We start from the raw sequence: 22,378 nt of genomic DNA on the forward strand, positions 1-22,378 counted from the left end.
CTTCTCCATTATTCTTACACTGTTCCCCCAGGGGCAACATCCCCAAATAGGTTGAAAATCATCATGTACAATACTGAAGGACATAAGGACATGTATTATGCTGGTGAATGCTATGGAGGCAGGAAAAGAGAAAGGCTTGAGAAGTAATGCTGTATATGTGGGAGCCCTGGAAGAGATGAAAGCACAGCAGTGAAGTGACATAGTCAGATTTGCATTTCTGGGAGGTCACCAGGTTACTGTAGAGACGATAAATACGAGGGGGATAACATTAGAAGCATCGTGACAAACAGAAAGTGGGTGAGTAATCCAAGTGAGAAATGACTAGGGCCTTGGTAGTAGGAATGCAGAGTCAGACTTGAAAAACATTAAAGGCAGTGGTTTCCAAACTTGTCTGCGTGTCATTTGGGAGGTCTTCAAAGAAGCTTGTGATTTAATTGATCTGGGTGTGGCCTGGCCTTTGGAATTTTGCCCAGATTATTTTAATGTAGAGGGAATGACTAAGGGTATAAAATCAGTAGAAATCAGTTACTGATTAGATGCAGGTGAGAATGTGGGACAGGAATCAAGGATAAACGAAACCCCGGGTTTCTAACAAGGGTCACTTGGCAGAGTTGAACCAACAAACAAGTTACCAGGACCCCACATGGCTGCTGGTCCATGGTGGACATTCGATACATATCTGTTGAAGAGATGAGAAGATGACAGAGAGCAGGTTTTGGGAGAGAAGACAATAATTTTAGTCTCATATGCATTGAACTTGAGATATTGATGCTTCCTTCCTATCCCTTGGATCAGTTTCCAAACCCTCCTCCTCTACCCTAGTTCAGGCCCTTGTATCCTGATATTTAAGATGACTGTCCAAGGCTCCTCTGAATTAACCTCCAACTAGCTCCATGCTGCACACCACAATGCCAGACTAATTTTCGTAAAATAGAGCTTTCATTGGGTCATTTCCCTACTCAAAAATCTTCAATCATATTTAGCTACATGACTCCTTAGGCATTTAAAAACCTTAAAATTCATGGTTTTAATGTACTTTTCCATCTTATTTGCCACTCATACCCCATGAGATGCTGGTTATTTTTGTCTATTCATAGTTTCCCAAATACATCCTTTACTTCCCTGCCCCTTGAGCCCTTGGACACTCTCCCTCCAGCCTGCAAGCTCACTGTCTTCCTCTCTGCCAAGTCAAAATCTACCATCTTCCAGCATCCAATGTTGGTTCCTTGGAGCTTCCCTGACCACTCTTTAAGAAAGTAATTTCCTCCCCTTTTGAAGCGATGTGGCACTGTACATGAAAGCCCTCTGACATCTAGCATTCCCAAAGATTCTCTGAAACACATTCATTTTAGTAATCTGAAGAAGAAATGTGAATGTTTTGATCCACTTTCATGCCTGGAAATGCAAAAAAGGAAAAGGCAGCCTGGCAGTGGCACACAAAGGTGGTGGTGGTAGAGGGTGGGTGGGTGGCAGTCTGCCCCGGTGGGATGGAATAACTGACATCCCTTAAGTTGCCAGCACATGGTGATCATAAAAAAGCAGACTACATTTTAGTTGGTTTTATTGTTTTTAAATTCTCTACAGATCAATTACCCCCTTATTGCCTGCTCTCAGGGCAGACCATTCATATTCTACCGTTACCCAGTATGCCACTGACGGCTGGGAGAACAGGACTGGGGCCCAATCTCTACCTTAGCTCCAGGTTGCAATTGAAAGTGCTTTTAAAATGCTGTCAAGTATATCTCAAAGCAGCATTACATATTCCTTTTCAATAATTTTGTGACATCAAAACTTGAATATTCACTATATAGGAGATAAAACATAGGCTATTGGAAGTGTGGTGGTGTGGTATTTAAGTGTGGTGGCCATGAAAATGGGACTTTGAGATCTACTGTCAGAAACATCATTGCCCGAAGGCCCTAGATGCTGAGCTCTGAATCTATCACTGTGTTCCAGCTGAGGCCATCCCTCCCCTGTGTGCTCCCAGACAATGACTGAAGACAGCAGGGATTCTAAGGCTCATAACTGCAAGAAGTAGACTCCTCTGATGGACAGTTTTGGTTGGAGGACTCCCACATCAGCCCTGCTGAACTGTTTTTAGAACTGCACTGCAATCTAAGACTTCCTACCCAACTTTTCTTCCTTCCCTCTCTCCTCCACAGGGATTAGAATTATATCATGGCCTGATGGCTCTTCTGGCCTCCTCTGGCTCCCTCCCCATTTTCCCTCACAGACTATTACCCAGATAATCTCTTGCATGACTAATACTGTCTTACTGTTTCTCAGAGGATCCAATATAACACACTAAGGTTTTAACTGTTTTAAAATTAATTTTAATGAAGCAGGGCAGAGCATCGCCTCACCTGGGAAGTGCAAGGTGTCGGGGGATTTCCTTTTCCTAGCCAAGGGAAGCTGTGAAAGACTTATCTGGAAAAACGGGACAATCCCGCCCAAATAGTGCACTTTTTGCGAGGTCTTAGCGACTGGCAGACAAGGCGATTCTCCCCCATGCCTGGCTCGGTGGGTCCCACGCCCACGGAGCCTTGCTCACTGCTAGTGCAGCAGTCTGAGATCAAACTGCAAGGTGGCAGCCTGGCTGGGGGAGGGGCGTCACCATTGCTGAGGCTTGAGTAGGTAAACAAAGCAGCCAGGAAGCTTGAACTGGGCAGAGCCCACTGCAGCTCAGCAAGGCCTACTGTCTCCATAGACTCCACCTCTGTATGCAGGGCATAGCTGAACAACAGGCAGCAGACAACTTCTGCAGACTTAAATGTCCCTGTCTGACAGCTCTGAAAAGAGCAATGGTTCTCCCAGCACAGTGTTTGAGCTCTGAGAATGGACAGACTGCCTCCTCAAGTGGGTCCCTGACCCCCGTTTAGCCTAACTGGGAGACACCTCTCAGTAGGGTCCGACAGATACCTCATATAGGGGGGTACCACTCTGGGACAAAGATTCCAGAGGAAGGATCAGGCAGCAATATTTGCTGTTTGGCAATGTTTGCTGTTCTGCAGCCTCCGCTGGTGATACCCAGGCAAAAAGGGTCTGGAGTGGACCTCCAGCAAACTCCAACAGACGTGCAGCTGAGAGACCTGACTGTTAGAAGGAAAACTAACAAACAGAAAGGAATAGCATCAACATCAACAAAAAAGGACATCTACACCAAAACCCCATCTGTAGGTCACCAACATCAAAGACAAAAGGTAGATAAAACCACAAAGATGGGGAGAAACCAGAGCAGAAAAGCTAAAAATTCTAAAAACCAGAGCACCTCTTCTCCTCTAAAGGATCGCAGCTCCTCGCCAGAAACGGAACAAAGCTGGATGGAGAATGACTTTGATGAGTTGACAGAAGTAGGCTTCAGAAGGACAGTAATAACAAACTTCTGTGAGCTAAAGGAGAATGTTCAAACCCATTGCAAGGAAGGTAAAAACTGTGAAAAAAGGTTAGATGAATGGCTAACTAGAATAAACAGTGTAGAGAAGACCTTAAATGACCTGATGGAGCTGAAAACTATGGCATGAGAACTTTGTGATGCATGCACAAGCTTCAATAGCTGATTCAATCAAGTGGAAAGAAGGATATCAGTGATTGAAGATCAAATTAATGAAATAAAGCGAGAAGACAAGGTTAGAGAAAAAAAGGTAAAAAGAAATGAAAAAAGCCTCCATGAAATATGGGACTAGGCCGGGAGCGGTGGCTCACGCCTGTAACCCCAGCACTTTGGGAGGCCGAGGCGGGCGGATCACGAGGTCAGGAGATCGAGACCACGGAGAAACCCCGTCTCTACTAAAAATACAAAAAATTAGCCAGGCACGGTGGCGGGAGCCTGTAGTCCCAGCTACTCTGGAGGCTGAGGCAGGAGAATGGTGTGAACCTGGGAGGCGGAGCTTGCAGTGAGCTGAGATGGCGCCACTGCACTCCAGCCTGGGTGACACAGCAAGATTCCATCTCAAAAAAAAAAAAAAGAAAAAAGAAATATGGGACTATGTGAAAAAACCAAATCTACGTTTGATTGGTTTATCTGAAATTGATGGGGAGAATGGAACCAAGTTGGAAAACACTCTTCAGGATATTATCCAGGAGAACTTCCCTAACCTGGCAAGGCAGGCCAACATTCAAATTCAGGAAATACAAAGACCACCACAAAGATACTCCTCAAGAAGAGCAACACCAAGACACATAATTGTCAGATTCACCAAGGTTGAAATGAAGGAAAAAAACGTTAAGGGCAGCCACAGAAAAAGGTTGGGTTACCCACAAAGGGAAGCCCATCAGACTAACATTGGATCTCTCAGCAGAAACCCTACAAGCCAGAAGAGAGTGGGGGCCAATATTCAACATTCTTAAAGAAAAGAATTTTCAACCCAGAATTTCATATCCAGCCAAACTAAACTTCATAAGTGAAGGAGAAATAAAATCCTTTACAGACAAGGAAATGTTAAGAGATTGTACCACCAGCAGGCCTGCCTTACAAGAGCTCCTGAAGGAAGCACTGAACATGGAAAGAAACAACCCGTACCAGCCACTGCAAAAACATGCCAAATTGTAAAGACCATTGATGCTATGAAGAAACTGCATCAATTAACGGGCAAAATAACCAGCTAACACTATAATGACAAGACCAAATTCACACACAACAGTATTAACTTTAAATGGAAATGGGCTAAATGCCCCAATTAAAAGACACAGACTGGCAAATTGGATAGAGTCAAGACCCATCAGTGTGCTGTATTCAGCAGACTCATCTCACATGCAAAGACACAAATAGGCTCAAAATAAACGGATGGAGGAAGATCTACCAAGCAAATGGAAAGCAAAAAAGAGCAGAATTTGCAATCCTACTCTCTGCTAAAACAGACTTTAAACTAACAAAGATCAAAAGAGATAAAGAAGGCCATTACATAATCATAAAGGGATCAATTCAACAAGAAGAGCTAACTATCCTAAATATATATGCACCCAATACAGGAGCACCCAGATTCATAAAGTAAGTCCTTAGAGATCTACAAAGAGACTTAGACTCCCCCACAATAATAATGGAACACTTTAATACCCCACTGTCAATATTAGACAGAACAGTGAAACAGAAGGTTAACAAGGATATCCAGGACTTGAACTCAGCTCTGCACCAAGAGGACCTAATGCACCAGAACTCTCTACCCCAAATCAACAGAATATACATTCTTCTCAGCACACATTGCACTTATTCTAAAATTGACCACATAATTGGAAGTAAAGCACTCCTCAGCAAATGTAAAATAGAAATCACAACAAACTGTCTCTCAGACCACAGTGCAATCAAATTAGAACTCAGGATTAAGAAACTGACTCAAAACCACACAACTACATGGAAACTGAACAACCTGCTCTTGAATGACTACTGGGTAAATAATGAAATGAAGGCAGAAATAAAGATGTTCTTTGAAACCAATGAGAACAAAGACACAATGTACCAGAATCTCTGGGACACATTTAAAGCAGTGTGTAGAGGGAAATTTATAGCACTAAATGCCCACAAGAGAAAGCAGGAAAGATCTAAAATCGACACCCTAACATCACAATTAAAAGAACTAGAGAAGCAAGAGCAAACAAATTCAAAAACCAGCAGAAGGCAAGAAATAACTAAGACGAGAGCAGAACTGAACGAGATAGAGACATAAAAAACCCTTCAAGAAATCAATGAATCCAGGAGCTGGTTTTTGAAAAGATAAACAAAATTGATAGACTGCTAGCAAGACTAATAAAGATGAAAAGAGAGAAGAATCAAATAGATGCAATAAAAAATAATAAAGGGGATATCACCACTGATCCCACAGAAATACAAACTACCATCAGAGAATACTATAAACGCCTCTACGCAAATAAACTAGAAAATCTAGAAGAAATAGATAAATTCCTGGACACATACACCCTCCCAACACTAAACCAGGAAGAAGTTGAATCTCTGAATAGACCAATAACAGGCTGTGAAATTGAGGCAATAATTAATAGCCTACCAACCAAAAAAAAAAGCCCAGGACTAGATGGATTCACAGTTGAATTCTACCAGAGGTACAAAGATGAGCTGCTACCATTCCTTCTGAAACTATTCCAAACAATAGAAAAAGAGGGAATCCTCCCTAATTCATTTTATGAGGCTAGCATCATCCTGATACCAAAGCCTGGCAAAGACACAACAAAAAAAGAGAATTTTAGACCAATGTCCCTGATGAACATCGATATAAAAATCCTCAGTAAAATACTGGCAAGCCGAAACCAGCAGCACATCAAAAACCTTATCCACCACGATCAAGTTGGCTTCATCTCTGGGATGCAAGGCTTGCTCAACATTTGCAAATCAATAAACGTAATCCATCACATAAACAGAACCAATGACAAAAATCACATGATTATCTCAATAGATGCAGAAAAGGCCTTTGACAAAATTCAACAGCCCTTCATGCTAAAAACTCTCAATAAACTAGATATCGATGGAATGTATCTCAAAATAATAAGAGCTATTTATGACAAACCCACAGCCAATATCATACTGAAAGGGCAAAAACTGGAAGCATTGCCTTCGAAAACTGGCACAAGACAAGGACGCCCTCTCTCACCACTCCTATTCAACATAGTGTTGGAAGTTCTGGCCAGGGCAATCAGTCAAGAGAAAGAAATAAATGGTATTCAATTAGGAAATGAGGAAGTCAAATTGTCCCTGTTTGCAGATGACATGATTGTATATTTAGAAAACCCTGTCATCTCAGCCCAAAATCTCAGGCTGATAAGCAACTTCAGCAAAGTCTCAGGATACAAAATCAACGTGCAAAAATCACAAGCATTCCTATACACCAATAACAGACAAACAGAGAGCCAAATCATGAGTAAACTCCCATTCACAATTGCTTCAAAGAGAATAAAATACCTAGGAATAAAACTTACAAGGGATGTAAAGGGCCTTTTCAAGGAGAACTACAAACCACTGCTCAATGAAATAAAAGAGGACACAAACAAACGGAAGAACATTCCATGCTCATGCATAGGAAGAATCAATATTGTGAAAATGGCCATACTGCCCAAGGTAATTTATAGATTCAATGCCATCTCCATCAAGCTACAAATGACTTTCTTCACAGAATTGGAAAAAACTACTTTAAAGTTCATATAGAACCAAAAAAGAGCCCGCATTGCCAAGACAATCCTAAGCCAAAAGAACAAAGCTGGAGGCATCACACTACCTGACTTCAAACTATATTACTAAGCTACAGTAACCAAAACAGCATGGTACTGGTACCAAAACAGATATAGACCAATGGAACAGAACAGAGCCCTCAGAAATAACACATCTAAAACCATCTGATCTTTGACAAACCTGACAAAAACAAGAAATGGGGAAAGGATTCCCTACTTAATAAATGATGCTGGGAAAAGTGGCTAGCCATATGTAGAAAGCTGAAACCGGATCCCTTTCTTACATCTTATACAAAAATTAATTCAAGATGGATTAAAGACTTAAATGTTAGACCTAAAACCATAAAATCCCTAGAAGAAAACCTAGGCAATACCATTCAGGCCATAGGCATGGGCAAGGACTTCATGACTAAAACACCAAAAGCAACGGCAACAAAAGCCAAAATAGACAAATGGTATCTAATTAAACTAAAGTGCTTCTGCACAGCAAAAGAAACCACCATCAGAGTGAACAGGCAACCTACAGAATGGGAGAAAATTTTTGCAATCTACCCAGCTGAAGAAGGGCTAATGTCCAGAATCTACAAAGAACTCAAATTTACAAGAAAAAAACAAACAATCCCATCAAAAAGTGAGCAAAGGATATGAACAGACACTTCTCAAAAGAAGATATCTATGCAGCCAACGGAGACATGAAAAAACGCTCATCATCACTGGTCATCAGAGAAATGCAAATCAAAACCACAATGAGATACCATCTCATGCCAGTTAGAATGGCGATCATTAAAAAGTCAGGAAACAACAGATGCTGGAGAGGATGTAGAGAAATAGAAACACTTCTATACTGTTGGTGGGAGTATAAATTAATTCAACCATTCTGGAAGACAGTGTGGTGATTCCTCAAGGATCTAGAACTAGAAATACCATTTGACCCAGCCATCCCATTACTGGGTTTATACCCAAAGGATTATAAATCATGCTACTATAAAGACACATCCACGCGTATGTTTATTGCTACACTATTCACAATAGCAAAGACTTGGAAACAACCCAAATGTCCATCAGTGATAGACTGGATTAAGAAAATGTGGCACATATACACCATGGAATACTATGCAGCCATAAAAAAGGATGAGTTCATGTCCTTTGCAGGGACATGGATGAAGCTGGAAACCATCATTCTCAGCAAACTATCACAAGGACAGAAAACCAAACACTGCATGTTCTCACTCATAGGTGGGAATTGAACAATGAGAACACTTGGACACAGGGTGGGGAACATCACACACCAGGGCCTGTTGTAGGGTTGGGGGCTGGGAGAGGGATAGCATTAGGAGAAATACCTAATGTAAATGAATTGCTGGGTGCAGCAAACCAACATGGCACATGTATACCTATGTATCAAACCTGCACATTGTACCCTAGAACTTACAGTATAATTTAAAAAAAAGAAAAAAAAGCATCAAATTTAATTAGGCAAACCAATCTAGCCAGAGAAAACCAAAATATGTCTAGATTTCCCTTACAGAATTCATTTGGAAGATTTCTGCAAAATCACAACAAAGAAACTGATTGCATTAAAGCTTCTAAATCCCATAAAGCCTCACGTGTTGGAAAATGTGTAACATCACATAATTTGTCAGTAGGCATATGCTACTGCTGTTATTAACAAGTACACAAAATGATTTATTAAGCATCTTCTATGTGTCAAATATTGTATGAGGTACTTTACATGGTTTGTTAATCTTTGCAATCACCTTATGAAGCAAGTATTATTAAGCGCATTTTTTTAGAAGAGTAAACTGAGCCTTAGAGAGATTAAGAGACTTGTCTAAGTTCCCACAGCGTAGGTAGTAGATCATGTATTTTGTTTGTTTTTTGAGACGGAGTTTCACTCTTGCTGCCTACACTGGAGTGCAGTGGCATGATCTCGGCTCACTGCAACCTCCAGCTCCAGGGTTCAAGTGATTCTCCTGCCTCAGCCCCTCAAGTAGCTGGGATTATAGGCGCCCGCCACCACTGCCAGCTAATTTTTGTATTTTTAGTAGAGATGGGGTTTCATCATGTTGGTCAGGCTGGTCTCGGACTCCTGATCTCAGGTGATCCACCGGGCTCGGCCTCCCAAAGTGCTGGGATTACAGGCATGAGGCACTGTGCCTGGCTCAGACCGTGTTTTTAACCTCAGGTGAGTCCCTACAGCTCTCCTGAGCCAGGGTGCCTCTCAGCAGAAACTGGGCTTGGCCCAGAGGAAGGCTTCCTGAAGTCAATTGTTTATGAACCACCCACTCTTTCAAGATGGGAATGACATTGTCCTCACCACCTTTACTAGAGATAAGCAGTGACCAATGTTCACATACTAAAAACACAAAAAATGAACCACACAAAATAGAATTTTTAGAATAGAAAGGGGCCTTTGACATCAGCCTAACATCTTCATTGAACCAATAAACCGGTGAGCATTTCCTCTATTTTATTGAGAGATATCTTTCAAGACTTACCTTTTAGATTTACCTATGTAAGCACTTTGCATCTCAGCCTATACCAAGGGAAGAAAACTCTTGGCCCAGGGAGAGGGAGTTGCAGACTGGTATGTACTGGATAGTTGTTTTGGTAAATTTTTCCAACTAAGAACACATTCCACTCCCACGCCACCCTGTGCTGCCACCACCAGAGAAACAATGATAGTTTCCATCTCCAGCTGCCCCTCAGGTGGTTCCCAGGGACATGAAACAAGGAGGAAGGGAGAGGCTCTTTCTTTTTCCAAGGTCATATGCGCATTCTATCAGCTAAGAGCCCAGGAACGAGAAAAGGGAGAGGTGGCTCTGTTGTTTCTAGCAAAGGAAAGGGTAGTGTTCCCTCTGACTTCTGCGCATAAGGCATACCTTTCTCCCAAATGACAGATAATTGAATATTTTCCCTTCTCAATTTTAAAAGGTAATTCGAGATACAATTGCCCTTTCTGAAAAATTTGCTCTCTTAGGCAGACTGCCATTATCAACAGTAGTAGGTAAATATTCACTGAAAAGTAACTGTGTGTTTTTTCCCTCAAGCCAACATTTATGAATTTAATTTATGATATTAATGACCACGGCAAATACATGAATATCATTTACTATATTTTTTTTGGAGAAAGAAAAATTAGTTTTTTGTCATAAAGTGTATTACTATTTTTTTTTTTAGAGCTTGAGAAAACACTCTTTTTTTCCTTTTCAGCTTTTATTTTAGACTCAGGGTACATGGGCAGGTTTGCTACCTGGATATATTGCATGATGCTGAGGTTTGGGGTATGAATGACCGCCCCCCCCCGCCCACCGAGGTACTGAGCATAGTAACCAACATTTAATTTTTCAACTCTTGTCCCTCTCCCTCCCTTCCCCCTCTAGTCATCCCCAGTGTCTACTGTTCCCATCTTTATGTCCATGAGCACTCAATGTTTAGCTCCCACTTATAAGTGAGAACACGCAGTATTTGGTTTTCTGTTCCTGTATTCATTCACTTAAGATAATGGCCTCCAGCTTCATCCATGTTGCTGCATAGGACATGACTTTGTTCATTTTTATGGTTGTGTAGTATTACATGGTGTATATGCACCACATCTTCTTTATCCAATCCACTGCTGATGGGCACCTAGGTTGATTCCATGTCTTTGCTATTGTGAATAGTGCTGTGATGAACATATACACATGCATGTGTCTTTTTGGTAGAACAATTTGTTTTCTTTTGAGTATATATCCAGTAATGGGATTGCTGGTTCAAACGGTAGTTTGCCTTAAGTTCTTTGAGAAATCTCCAAGCTACTTTCCACAATGGCTGAACTAATTTACATTCCCACCAACGTGTATAAGCATTCCCTTTGCTCCACAGCCTCACCAACACCTGTTGTTTTTTGACTTTTTAATAATAACCATTCTGACTGGTGTGAGAATTGTATCTCATTGTGGTTTTGATTTGCGTTTCTGTGATGATTAGTCATGATGAGCATTTTTCATGTTTCTTGGCCACTTGTATGTCTTGTTTTGAGAAGTGTCTGTTCATAACCTTTGCTCACTTTTTAATTGTTTTTTTTTTTTTTTACTTGTTCAATTGTTTCAGTTACTTACAGATTCTGGATATTAGACCTTTGCTGGATGCACAATTTGCAAATATTTTCTCCCATTCTGTAGGTTGTCTATTTAACTCTGTTGATAGTTTCATTTGCTGTGCAGAAGCTCTTTCGTTTAATTAGGTCCCATCTGTCAATTTTTGTTTTTGTTGCAATTGTTTTTGAGGACTTAGTCATAAATTCTTTCTCAACGTTGATATCCACAATGGTGTTTCTGAGGTTTTCTTCTAGGACTGTTATAGTTTGAGGTATTACATTTAAATCACAGTGTAATTTGTTAGTGTAACATAACTACTGTATTCTTGATTCACCTAGGCCTTAGGTATCATAATAAGCAAGTCCATGAAAGAATAAGCTTTGAATTGCTAATTAGATCATTAGCAATTTATTTTCAAAATAAGAAGCCCCGTCTGTATTACTCTGAGGCCACAGATGGCCTATGTTTGTCATCAAACCTCAAAGTATATTTTCCCATAGAATGTTAAATATTTTCTTTACAAATGACCAGGATTTTAGAAATTTCCTTTGTAACTGTAGTAATGTGTCAATATATACAAGCATCTGAAAGTCCCTTTGATGTTCAAAAGCTGTCATATCACCTATCCTTGGAATCTGAAAGAAAGAAAGGTTACATAGGGAACCACCAGTGTTCTAAGTCCATTCCTTACTCTCCAGCCTCCAAAATGATTAAATTCTAAGTTTTGTTTATTCGGGTGCCTCAAGCCTGAGTCTCAGCTTAATCACTTTCTCCCAGAAGCTTTTCCTGACTCCAACAAAGGTTAGCTACCTCCTCATATGCCCTCACAGCTTGTGCTTTAAGGTAAGTATGGCTTTAACTGTAATCTCTGCTAGAATGTAAATGCTAACAGATTCAGGATTAGTTCAGTCTTGTTTACCACTAGAATCCCCAGATTCTAGCATAGTGCTAGGAATTCAATACATACTAGAATGCCTTGCTCATTCTACCTGACCCCTTGCACAGCATTTGATATTCTAGAAGACCTTCTACTTCCCCTTCCTGAAAGCTCCCCTCTCTCACTGTGGCACACTTTCCTCTTTTGCACCTCCCACCATTTTCACTGGTCTTCCAGTGGCTTCTTTCCTTCTGCCTTACCTTTATACTCAACCTCTACATTCCATCCTAGTCTATCTTTTCTGGGCCAAATATGGCAGGCACTTAATATGGGTGGAATGAAGGAATAAAAGAATGTCATGCTTCAGATTCTTCTTGAGAAATGCTATTCATCTCCATAGTTTCAATGATTATGTTAAACTAATAAGGTCTAAATATTCCCAAAACTACACTTCTCATCTGGGCAACAAACCTATATCTGTAACACCCCCTTATGTCAATATGTTCATAACTAAATTCAGGATGTCCAATTAAACATAGCAGATTAATCATACAGAATTATCTCCTTTCCCACTCCAATCTCTGCTAAGATGATGGCAAAGGAATTTCTTTTAAGAAAAAATGTACAAATCCACAAGGGCAAACAGAAGAGAATACAATGGTTAACCATAGATTCCTACAAATTTTGGGATGGTGCAAACAGGATAGAGGTGAAACAACCGACTTAGGAGAGTACTGGAGTTAGGACAGTATGGATGTAGTGTTTTTCCTCATCTTGAAGGACATTAATGATAGTTGCAATTTTTTTTCTTCTTTCTTAATTGGCTCTGTTTCCTCTGAGTGCCTTTTTTTTTCTTTTTCTCTTTTACTGTTTAAAGGTTTCTAAATGCTGAAATAAATACAACAACAACAACAAAAATTCAGCCTGCAGAATCCTGGAAGGGCTCAGCATAGGGGAACACTAGCTACTAAGGAGAATGAAGCTTATACACTAACTAGCTAGACTGAAAACACAGGAAGTGACAGTTTACCAAGAAATGAACTGTGATATACAGAACTACATTCCCAGGTCCTACTCCGGAATGCTGGCAGCTAGGCTTATATCTCTCCGGAAGATTAGAAGATCCTTCTCTGAGAAAATGAACAGCCTAAGGGGGAAAGACTTCCAGGTATTTGGAAGTCTACCCACAACAATAAAAAATCCACCATTAACAAGCACTACCTATGCCCACCTAGCTTCTATTCAGCCTTTTAATGCCCTATTCTTAAATAGGAACAGACAGGAATTCATATAACAAATATAAATGTCAGACAAGGATTAAAAAAACGTTTGAGGAAAACCTCTAATAAAACCTCAGAAAAAGAGAAAATGAAGAAAAAAAGGCATCTGGAAGAAACAGAGCCAATTAAGAAAAAAAACTGCAACTAATGTCCTTAGAGATGAAAAAAGATATTGCATCCATAAAATAAGTATAGGAGGCTATGAAAAAGGAATAAACAGAAAAGAATGTTTGGAATTTAAAATAAGGTAGCCATAAAAAAATTATTCGAGAATTGGAAAATAACATCAAGGACTTCTCACAGAAAGTGGTCTCCCTCACCAGGGTAGGGGGAAAAAAGTAAGACAGGAGAAAAATATTTCCTTTTAAATTATTAGAGAATTAATTCAGGAAGACCAGTAATTGCCTAACAGGATTCTAGAAAAAAAGGGACCAGAGAATATTATGAGAGGAAATTATCAAAGAAATAATACAATAAAATATCCCCTTGGGAGCAAGACTGTGAGGCAGTGAGAAGTAAGCAAAATGCTCCTGTTTTCCATCAAACAACATTTAGTACTATTTGAATTTTAAACTATGTGCATATATTACTTTGATAAACAATTTGAAAGGGGGGAAAAAAAAACCCCTCAGTTTCTCACCCCCAAAGCTATCATTCCTTTCTGTATTCCCTTTCTCTGCTAATATTATCATCACCCGTCAGCTCCAAAACAGCCCTTTAATTTCTACTTTTTTTTTTTTGAGACAAGGTCTCGCTCGTCACCCAGATTGGAGTACAGTGGCATGATCACAGTTCACTGCAGCTTTGACTTCCTGAGCTCAAACGATCCCCCCACTTCAGCCTCTTGAGTAGCTGAAACTATAGGCACAAGCCTCCATGCCAAGCTAATTTTTTAATGTTTTGTAGAGATGGGGTCTCCCTATGTTGTCCAGGCTGGTCTTAAACTCCTGGGCTCAAGTGATCCTCCCACCTCGGCCTCCCAAAGTGTTGGGATTATAGGCATGAGCCACCACACCTGGCCTAAGTTCTACTTCTGATGGATCTTTCACACATTTCTTCTCTTCAACCCTACTACCCTCATTGGATCCTCAATCACCTCTTCCTGGAATGTTCCATAATGTCATTATTGGCGGCTCTGTCTTTGGTCTCTGTCCCTCAAAACCATCTTGCTACAGCCATGCTTTAAACGTTTTTCATGCCTGCAATGGACTCCTGAGAACAGTTTTTTAACCGTTTGTAGCCTCCAACCTCCAGGGGCTTGGAGTTGGTAGGTAGGAAGGTGTTTTCCCTACCCACCCTGTTCCCCATTGGCACCTCCAAACCACTTCATCTCCTTCCTCCTTCAAAACTTCCTACTCTTCTGAAGATTATTCCATCTGACCACATTAGCCAATATTACTCCTTTTGACTGTCATCTGGCTAGCCAGTTACCCTGGTTTGCTGAAATTCTAGCACCCAGCTTGCCATCTTCCTCTCTACCACAACTTCTATCATAATCTTGGCAATTTCAATATCCACATTAAAAAGTTACTTCCATACTTTTTGTTTTTTTAGAGCAGGGTCTCACTGCATTGCCAGGGTGGAGTGCCATGGCTATTCATAGGTGCACTCACAGTGCATGGAAACTCCAGCTCCTGGCCTCAAGTGATCCTCCTGCCTCAGCCTCCTGAGTAGCTGGGACTGTAAGTGCAGGCCACTGCACCTGGCTCTGGCCTCTAACATTCTTAATTTCTTCAACTTTGTTGTTATGTTCCATCTGGGCCACTGACTGCCATGGCCATACTCTGGTTCTTGTCATCAACATCCTGACCAAAAGCCCCTATCTCTCTAGCTTCCCTCAAGCACCCCCAACTCAACCTCAAAACAGCACGGGAAATCTACGAAGACCCCTTCCTCACCACCTGTGTTAAGTAATATGTTTCAGTACCATAATCACTCCCTTGAAAACACTTTAACTGCTTTGTTCCTTTTTCCCTCCATCCTACTTGCCCACTTGTCCAGCTCCAATTATAAGTGATTCTGGGTCTACCTCTAACTAGCTAAATTTTCTCCAGAAATAAAGAGAAACATAACAGAACTTCATTAATTGGTCTTTATGCCCAAAAATATCAAATGGCAAACAACATTGCCCATCAGTCTCGCTAATCTCTCTGGCAAATTTTTCTTTCTCCAAAATGCTTACTTTTCTATTAACCTTTTCCTTTTCCTCAAACTTGGAACATCCTATTCTATCCCTCTGCTGATGACCTTGCCTTCCCTTCACACTTCACTGAGAAACAAGAAGTGATTTGACAAGAACTGCCTATCTTGTCTTCCTGCCACCAATATTATCAATCCAGCCACATCAGAACCTATATGTACAATTTGTTCTCCCTGTGAATAGAAGAAATTTCCTTGCTTCTATATAAACCAGCATTTTTGCTATTTAAGAACTGCATTCCTAAAATCACCCCTAATCTCTCCTAAATCTTCAGGTTCCCTTTCAATTGGATCATTACCAGCCTCAGAGAAGCATATTTAGTATCACCCAGCCTAAGCAAAACAAACAGAAAATGTCCTTGACCCTATATTCTCTTCTAGCTCCTATCCCACTTTTTTTTCTTTTCTTTTTTTTTTTTTGAGACAGAGTTTTGCTCTGTTGCCCAGGCTGGAGTGCAGTGGTGTGATCTCAGCTCACTGCAACCTCCGCCTCCCGGGGTCAAGCAATTCTCCTGCCTCAACCTCCCAAGTAGCCTCCCAAGGAGCTGGGTGGCTCCTGCCACCATGCCCGGCTAATTTTTGTATTTTTAGTAGAGACGGGGTTTCGCCATGTTGGCCAGGCTGGTCTCAAACTCCTGACCTCAGATGATTCTCTCATCTCGGCCTCCCAAAGTGCTGGGATTACAGGCATGAGACACTGCGCCCGGCCCCTATCCCACTTTTCTTCTCTTCTTCACTATAAAACGTTTCCAGAATGTCTTTAGTTATAGGCTCTTTCTCACCTTCCATTCTCTCTCCAGCCTATTCGACTGTAGTTTTATACCTGTTTTTCTTATCATATATATTATATAGGAGAGGAAATATAGTTATTAAGTTTGGGCTTTGACCTCATGGGTTCTAATCCATGTTCTGTGATTTACTAGGTATAAAAGCAACGTAACTTCGTGCCTCAGTTTCCCCAACTTAAAATGAGGATAATAAAAGTAACTATCTCATAGGGCTGTTGTGAGGATTAAAATAGCACATATAAAAGCACAAGAATACCAGTTATATAGAAATTGTTCAATACATGCTTGCCATTGTAGTCAACAATGACTCTCCTTCATCTTATGAAATCCAACAGTGAAGACTCCTCTCTGTCAAGCAGCACTGGACAGAGTCCACATCTCACTTCTACTCATGGATTCTGTGACATCCTACTCTATTGGGTTTCCTTCTACTTCACTGGCTGCATATTTTCAGGATCATTGCCGGCTGCTTAATCTCTAAATATTGGATTACTCAGCCTTCCCTTTTTACTATCTAAACTCTTCTGAGGTAACCTGATCAAGTCCCATGCTTTTAAATACCATGTATGTGCTGATGTTGCTCAAATTTGTATTTCCTATCCTGGCTCTCCCCAGAGCATCATATATTTAACCATCTCTACCAGGTCATTAAGTTGGTATCGCAAACCTAACAAATCTAGGACAGAATTCTTAAAGACTTCCCTCTCCCCATCTCAGCCCATACACCTGCTCTTCTCAATCTTCATATTTCTGGTATAGTATCATCATTCACCTAGTTATCAGGCCAAAAAACTAGTCAAATCTGATTTTTCTTCCTTCTCTCAATCTGACATCCAAATGTTAGTGTTTGTTTGCTCCACTCCAAAATAAATCCCAAATTTATCTCTACTTCTTACCATGTCACTGCTGCCATTTTAATCCAAGCTATCATGACTTCTCTGCCAGATACGGCAAAGTCATCCCAATGGGTGTCATTGCTGCCATTATTTGCCCCCAACAGGCCAACTTCCTCAGAGCAGCCATAGTAATCTCAAAAGATAAACCAGATCTTATCAATTGCCTGCTTAAAATCTTCCAGACACTTCCTATTATGATTAGAATAAAATTCAAACTAGTGAACTCGGTATACACATGAATGATTAATGACTGAATGACTGTAAAGACTTATTAGGATTATAGTTATAGTTGAAAGTTAATCTACTCTGTAGAATTGGTTTGTAAGATGTAACAACTGTATATAAAGCCCTCACAAATTCAGGAATATGTATACTATATATGTTTCTTATAAACAAGATTATTGCTACCCAGGCAAACTCTATGTTCTCTCTATATAAGTGAATTTGCTCAAGTAGAATGATCATCTGGAAGTTTCACTGTATCTGACAGGTTCTGAGAAGTATGCTCATGCCTCTAAATCTCAGCAACATTTGGACCCAATGAACCCTACTGATTCCTAATAAACTGTTCTCTGCTTAGAATTAAATTTTCCTAGACTTCTGATGACATGAATACCCTTCAAAGAGTGTATTGCTGTTTTCTTGCATTGACCAACACCACTGCAGATCACCAGAAACTTGGCAGATGACTCATCTGGCAGAAACATGGAATATATTCTAAATAGAAGTCACTTTTAAATGGATTGATTGATTCTTATACTGCCACAATAAATTTTCATTTCTTGATCATCCTCTAAAAAAGATAAAACACTTTTAAATTTAATAAAAAATGCTAGGCATTGTTTTGGTAATCATTTGAACCACCATTCTTTTATTTTATTTTATTTATTTATTTTTTTTGAGATGGAGTTCGCTCTGTCGCCCAGGCTGGAGTGCAGTGGCGTGATCTCGGCTCACTGCAACCTCCGCCTCCCGGTTGAACCACTATTCTTAAAATATATTTATTAATAAGATCTGTGATTTCTACCTCAGTAAAATATCACTTAACATTCAACATTTTTAATATTAAAAAATAATGCAGTAATCCTAATTTTGAAACTAGCAACCTAATTATAATTAATGTTTACGTATTCTTACAGTGTGGCAAAATATTATCCGTGTCTCAAGATTACTACACGTTAATCTAAGATCAGAGTACAAAACAATGGCTTTGCCTTTTGTTTTTTCAGTTTTGTGGAGAATGGGGTCTCACTATACGGCTCAGGCAGGTCTTGAATTCCTGGGCTCAAGCTATGCTCCTGCCTCTGCCTCCCTAAGAGTTGAGAGTACAGGCATGAACCACCGCACCCAGCCAGCGTATAAAATAATGTTTTAAAATTTTCCTTCGGAGGCCGGCGCGGTGGCTCACGCCTGTAATCCCAGCACTTTGGGAGACCGAGGTGGACAGATCACAAGGTCAAGAGATCGAGACCATCCTGGCCAATGTGGTGAAACCCCGTCTCTACAAAAAATACAAAAATTGGCTGGGCATGGTGGCGTGCCCCTGTAGTCCCAGCTACTCAGGAGGCTGGGGCAGGAGAATCGCTTGAACCTGAGAGGCAGAGATTGCAGTGAGCCAAGATCGCACCACTACACTCCAGCCTGTGCAACAGAGCGAGACTCCATCTCCAAAATAAAAATAAATAAAAAATAAAAAAATAAAAAAATTTCCTTTGGAAACCCCAACCCTGATTTATTTGTAACCAAACATGCCTTCAGTTATTAATTTAAAAATATCCGAGGCTGGGCAACATAGGAAGACCCCGTCTCTGCCAAAAGAAAAAAAAAAAATTAGCTGTACCTGGTGGCATGCTCCTGTGATTCCAGCTACTCAGGAGGCTGAGGTAAGAGGATCATTTGAGCCCACGAGTTCAAGGTTACAGTAAGCTATGATCATGCCATTACACTCCAGCCTGGGCAACAGAGCCAGAGGGAGACCCTGTCTCAAAATAAATAAATTAATGTAATATAAATAAAATTAAAATATTTACACAGGGAAAAATATGCCAAAACCCATCAGCAAAGACTGTTTTTGATTACTCTAGGGTGCTAACCCACTTAAATTCTAACCCACCATCCCTTAAACTTTTTTTCTATTTCCTTTTTTTTGCTTTAAATTCTTCTAACGGTTACTCAAGCATGCAGTTTAGAGGTGCTTGTTTTGAACAAATTAATCTTATGTTCATAAATGTAAACTAGTAACAATATAAAACAATACAAGAAAAATTGTTTTATTGGTATTACAGTGTACTTTTAATACAAGCTAAATACAAACACAATTCTTACATATTCAGCCACTTATTCTGCAAAACAACATGCCAAGATCAACCTTGAAAAGTTTATAAAAACCAAAATCCAGAAAATATCTTCCTCAACTCTAAGGACTCCATATACAAATGCAAAAATTGCTATTTGTCAATAATCACATTAAGTGTTGAGTTATTGACTGAGCAGTAAAAAACAACTTCTGATTTTTAAATTAAATAGCTCCAGATAAAAGCATGTTATTTTCCACATACGCTATCTTTGTATTCTGCACTGAGTTCCAAGGCAAAGATTGCTCCTGGCTTTATGAATTACCAGAGATGATGACTTGTGTGGCTGACTTATCACAGGTCTTTTACTCTTCCTTCCTGATAGATCCTTAGCTTCTTTGGGAGGTGGCATATGAATTGGTTTCCACGGAATTGGATTATAAAACGCTGGTTCTGGATAGGAATTTCCACTGTAAAAACCTAAAATTATTGAAAAATCAGATCAAAACAAGGAAAAACTTTCTTGACATCAAAGAAACCACTTAAAACTTCTAGAAAAATGTTAAAATGTCAAATGGACAAATTATCACTAATAAGCCAATGTGACTTATTTGAAACTTAAACTCCTTGATATTTTCAAAGAAGTAACACTTTCCAAATACAGTAAATATTTAGTTAAAATTAAAGCATAAATGATAATTCTAAGAATCCAAATAACAGTGTTAAAACCTATGTAAATCAAACTCCTATAAAATTTTTACTAAGAAATTAATTTTATGATCCTTAAATTCAACAAAACTTTCATTTTCTTAACTCAGTCTGGGAAACTACTGATTGTGTACTAGCTTCCTCTTGTCAGATACTGAAGTTTACAGAAAAACATTTATTTTTCATATGAAGTTATAGTAAATCAAGATTCTTGTTTAGAATCACAGAAATTCTGAATCAGTGTCAATAAGATTTCACAATATCACTGTAATTGTGATTATGAGTTACGGAGCATTCTTTTGCTAATGTATATGAAGTGTTTAAAGTATTGTGATGTCTGCCATCTAATAAACACATTTGAAGGAAGAACATTTTACATATCATCTCCAAATCCTTCAGTCACTACTGACACAAAAATTCCTTTATTTCATAACTTATAAAAATGATATGAGCATAAAGAATGAAGAAACTTAAGTACAGCATTTGCAGACAAATATGCTGCTTGTTAGAATTAAACTCATTAAAAATGCAAAAAATTAATAAAACAATCCATTATTTTAGCAGTTAACTTCTAGTCAATATGTTTAGTATTCCCACCTAAACTTTTAACTTTACTACCCAATTACTGGGTTAAAGCCACTGCTTATTACTCTTTTTTTCAAGCAAGAAACAAATAGAAGGAGCGGGACATGCTCAGTAGCTAAAACAGATGACCTTCGTGACATATGAGAGAGGCCTAATCCTGACAGCAGGAATGTGTCTTTCAGACACTGGCAACCCACTTGGCATAGATATGTCAACACTCACTTCACCAAGATGGTCAAAACAAAGTCTGGAATATGTTCTATTGTGTGAACAAAACAGAATGGGAGTATTTTAATAATAAATCACTTAAACAAGTGAAGGCAGCTGTCAGCAAGGTATGAGCTTCCAACATGAAGCACAAAGAAAAACATGCACTACCCTTTATAATCAGACCAAGACTAAAGGCCAATCGGTTTTGTGTCTGGTTCATGTGCTGTCTAGTATTCTACCTCACACAAAGAATGTGCCAAGGACATGGGAAGCTCTGCCTTAGAGAGGGTTAGAAGGAGAGGAGGCAAAGCGACCCCTTAAAATATATCCTGATTAAGGCTTTATCACTGAAAACATTTAAGAGAACATTATTCATTTCTTAATGTTACAAATCATTACTTTAAAGCATAAGTTTGCAGTTTTGTAACTACTGCTTTTAAGAAATACAAATGTGGAGAATGACAGTACATTTGTAGCATCTCCATAGGAACATGGCATGTTTATAATATAATCTTCTGGAAAATAGTAATTTGAAAGAAAAATAATTTTTACACATTTCTATTTCTGTCAAAAGGAGTATAATATTTGCTTCTGCAAACCATATTTATGTAAGCCACACAACATAAAAACCAACCTGTAAGTTTTCCATTGGCATAACCATAGCTCTTTGCAGCTGGACGAGGTTTATGTTTCGCATTTTCCAACCATTCTTGAAACTTTTTTTCTGCTATTTCCTTTTTCTCCTGTATTTCAGCTTGCTGTTGTTTTTCTTTTTCCTTAAAATGACAAGACCAAAATATTTGCAGGGATATTCTGTAACTATACATTCCATTCAAATTCTACTGATTTTTTTTTCTCCAGTAGCTTCCTACCCCAATGGCTTACTGGCCATAATACTGAATCATATTTTTATAATATGAGTAGAATATTGAACATGATCATGGACATACATTAAGGTGTCTGGCTCTGAAAAACAATAAGACATCAAACCCACAAAGAAAAAAGTATTTGCTGTTTTCAAAGAATAGTAATTTATAAAATGGCAGTAAGACTTCCCATAAAATGCACTGAAAAATATTTAAAAGGAATAACAGCAACAAGTTTTAAACCTGACTGAAAAAATATCAACAGGCTTACTATTTCTCAACTTAAGAAAACTACAAATGCATATTCATTTTTGAAGTTTAAACACAGCATAACAGGATAGCTTCATGTGTTTATTTTATGCTAAGATAGTGCCAATTTTCTATTAGATACTTTTTCTAAGATATAGTTGACACATATGAACACCA

General features: G+C 39.3%; 1 protein-coding gene across 2 annotated transcripts in view; it reads right to left on the bottom strand.

Annotated features, from left to right (window-relative positions):
- Positions 1–10,528: 10,528 nt before the first annotated feature.
- Positions 10,529–22,378, bottom strand: part of CCDC34 (coiled-coil domain containing 34) — a 33,654-nt gene continuing 21,804 nt past the window's right edge. The window contains exons 4-7 of one of the 2 annotated variants that reach the window (XM_055356246.2): positions 21,721–21,862; positions 19,909–20,063; positions 19,130–19,267; positions 10,529–11,884 (exon numbers count right to left, since the gene is read on the bottom strand). In XM_055356246.2, coding sequence (XP_055212221.2) covers positions 19,160–19,267; positions 19,909–20,063; positions 21,721–21,862 — 405 coding nt within the window. In that variant the 3' untranslated portion in view covers positions 10,529–11,884; positions 19,130–19,159. Of the gene's footprint in view, positions 11,885–19,129; positions 19,268–19,538; positions 20,064–21,720; positions 21,863–22,378 lie in introns of those variants that run through there. The other variant, XM_004050845.5, reaches the window with a different exon arrangement.

Source organism: Gorilla gorilla, chromosome 9, assembly GCF_029281585.2.
Source record: "Gorilla gorilla gorilla isolate KB3781 chromosome 9, NHGRI_mGorGor1-v2.1_pri, whole genome shotgun sequence".
NCBI lineage: Eukaryota > Metazoa > Chordata > Mammalia > Primates > Hominidae > Gorilla > Gorilla gorilla.